Source organism: Sphaeroforma arctica (assembly GCF_001186125.1).
Source record: "Sphaeroforma arctica JP610 unplaced genomic scaffold supercont1.12523, whole genome shotgun sequence".
NCBI classification, from domain to species: domain Eukaryota; class Ichthyosporea; order Ichthyophonida; genus Sphaeroforma; species Sphaeroforma arctica.
Genome location: NW_014028035.1, coordinates 1 through 726, shown reverse-complemented (window position 1 = coordinate 726; position 726 = coordinate 1). Strand labels below are relative to the sequence as shown.

General features: G+C 47.2%; 1 protein-coding gene across 1 annotated transcript; it reads right to left on the bottom strand.

Annotated features, from left to right (window-relative positions):
* Positions 1–26: 26 nt before the first annotated feature.
* SARC_17873 (hypothetical protein) lies at positions 27–514 on the bottom strand (the record flags this gene model as incomplete). The annotated part of the gene is made up of 2 exons (XM_014288039.1): positions 27–196; positions 404–514. Coding segments are annotated over 2 exons (281 nt in total), but the record flags the coding sequence as incomplete, so codon positions are not given.
* Positions 515–726: the final 212 nt, after the last annotated feature.

Here is a 726-nt window from a genome sequence, read left to right as displayed (position 1 = left end):
ACCTCATACGTCCGCGTTTCTCGTGCTTATGTGTGCTGATAACCTACCTCAGCCACCGGGTCTGCCGCTGTAATCTTTTGTGTGCCATGTATTTTGCCTTGGCTGGAATTGCGTTTCAGTTTGGTGAAGGATGTCATGAGCGGATTGAGGTGCCGTGAGAACGCCGTGTTCAGGAAGACCACGTGTTGGATGGAGTCTGGACGGGTACATAGGAGGTGTCAAAGTGTCAAACGTCAAGCGTCAAGTGCCATGGTGTCAATGGGCAAGTGTCAACCGCAACTACTTTGATGTCGTCAGCTATAAAGTAATAGACAATAGGACCTAGTAGTGATGACTACAACTCCATGCTTGTGGGTAGAGATATATATATTAGCTATAGAAAAATCCCCACAATCAGACATACCTATGTTCAAGCTGATGTCCATTTTCCCAACATGGACGACCACTGCCACACACAACGGCGGGACATCTCGGGCATAGGTGAAGCGAGGTTGCGTCACCAGAATTGTGGATACTGTAGAAAGTCCAGCGAAAGATATTCATTCTTAGCTATGTCTGTAGGCGAATAAGGGGCAATGGTAGCTGCCAGCTGTACTGCTTCTGGCGAGTGGTTCTCCGTGCATGTACACACATTAGCAGAATATGCATAGGCTCACATGGCCAATGTACTAAGTATATGTATACACCACTAAACACACACTCTCTCTCACTCACACACACACACAC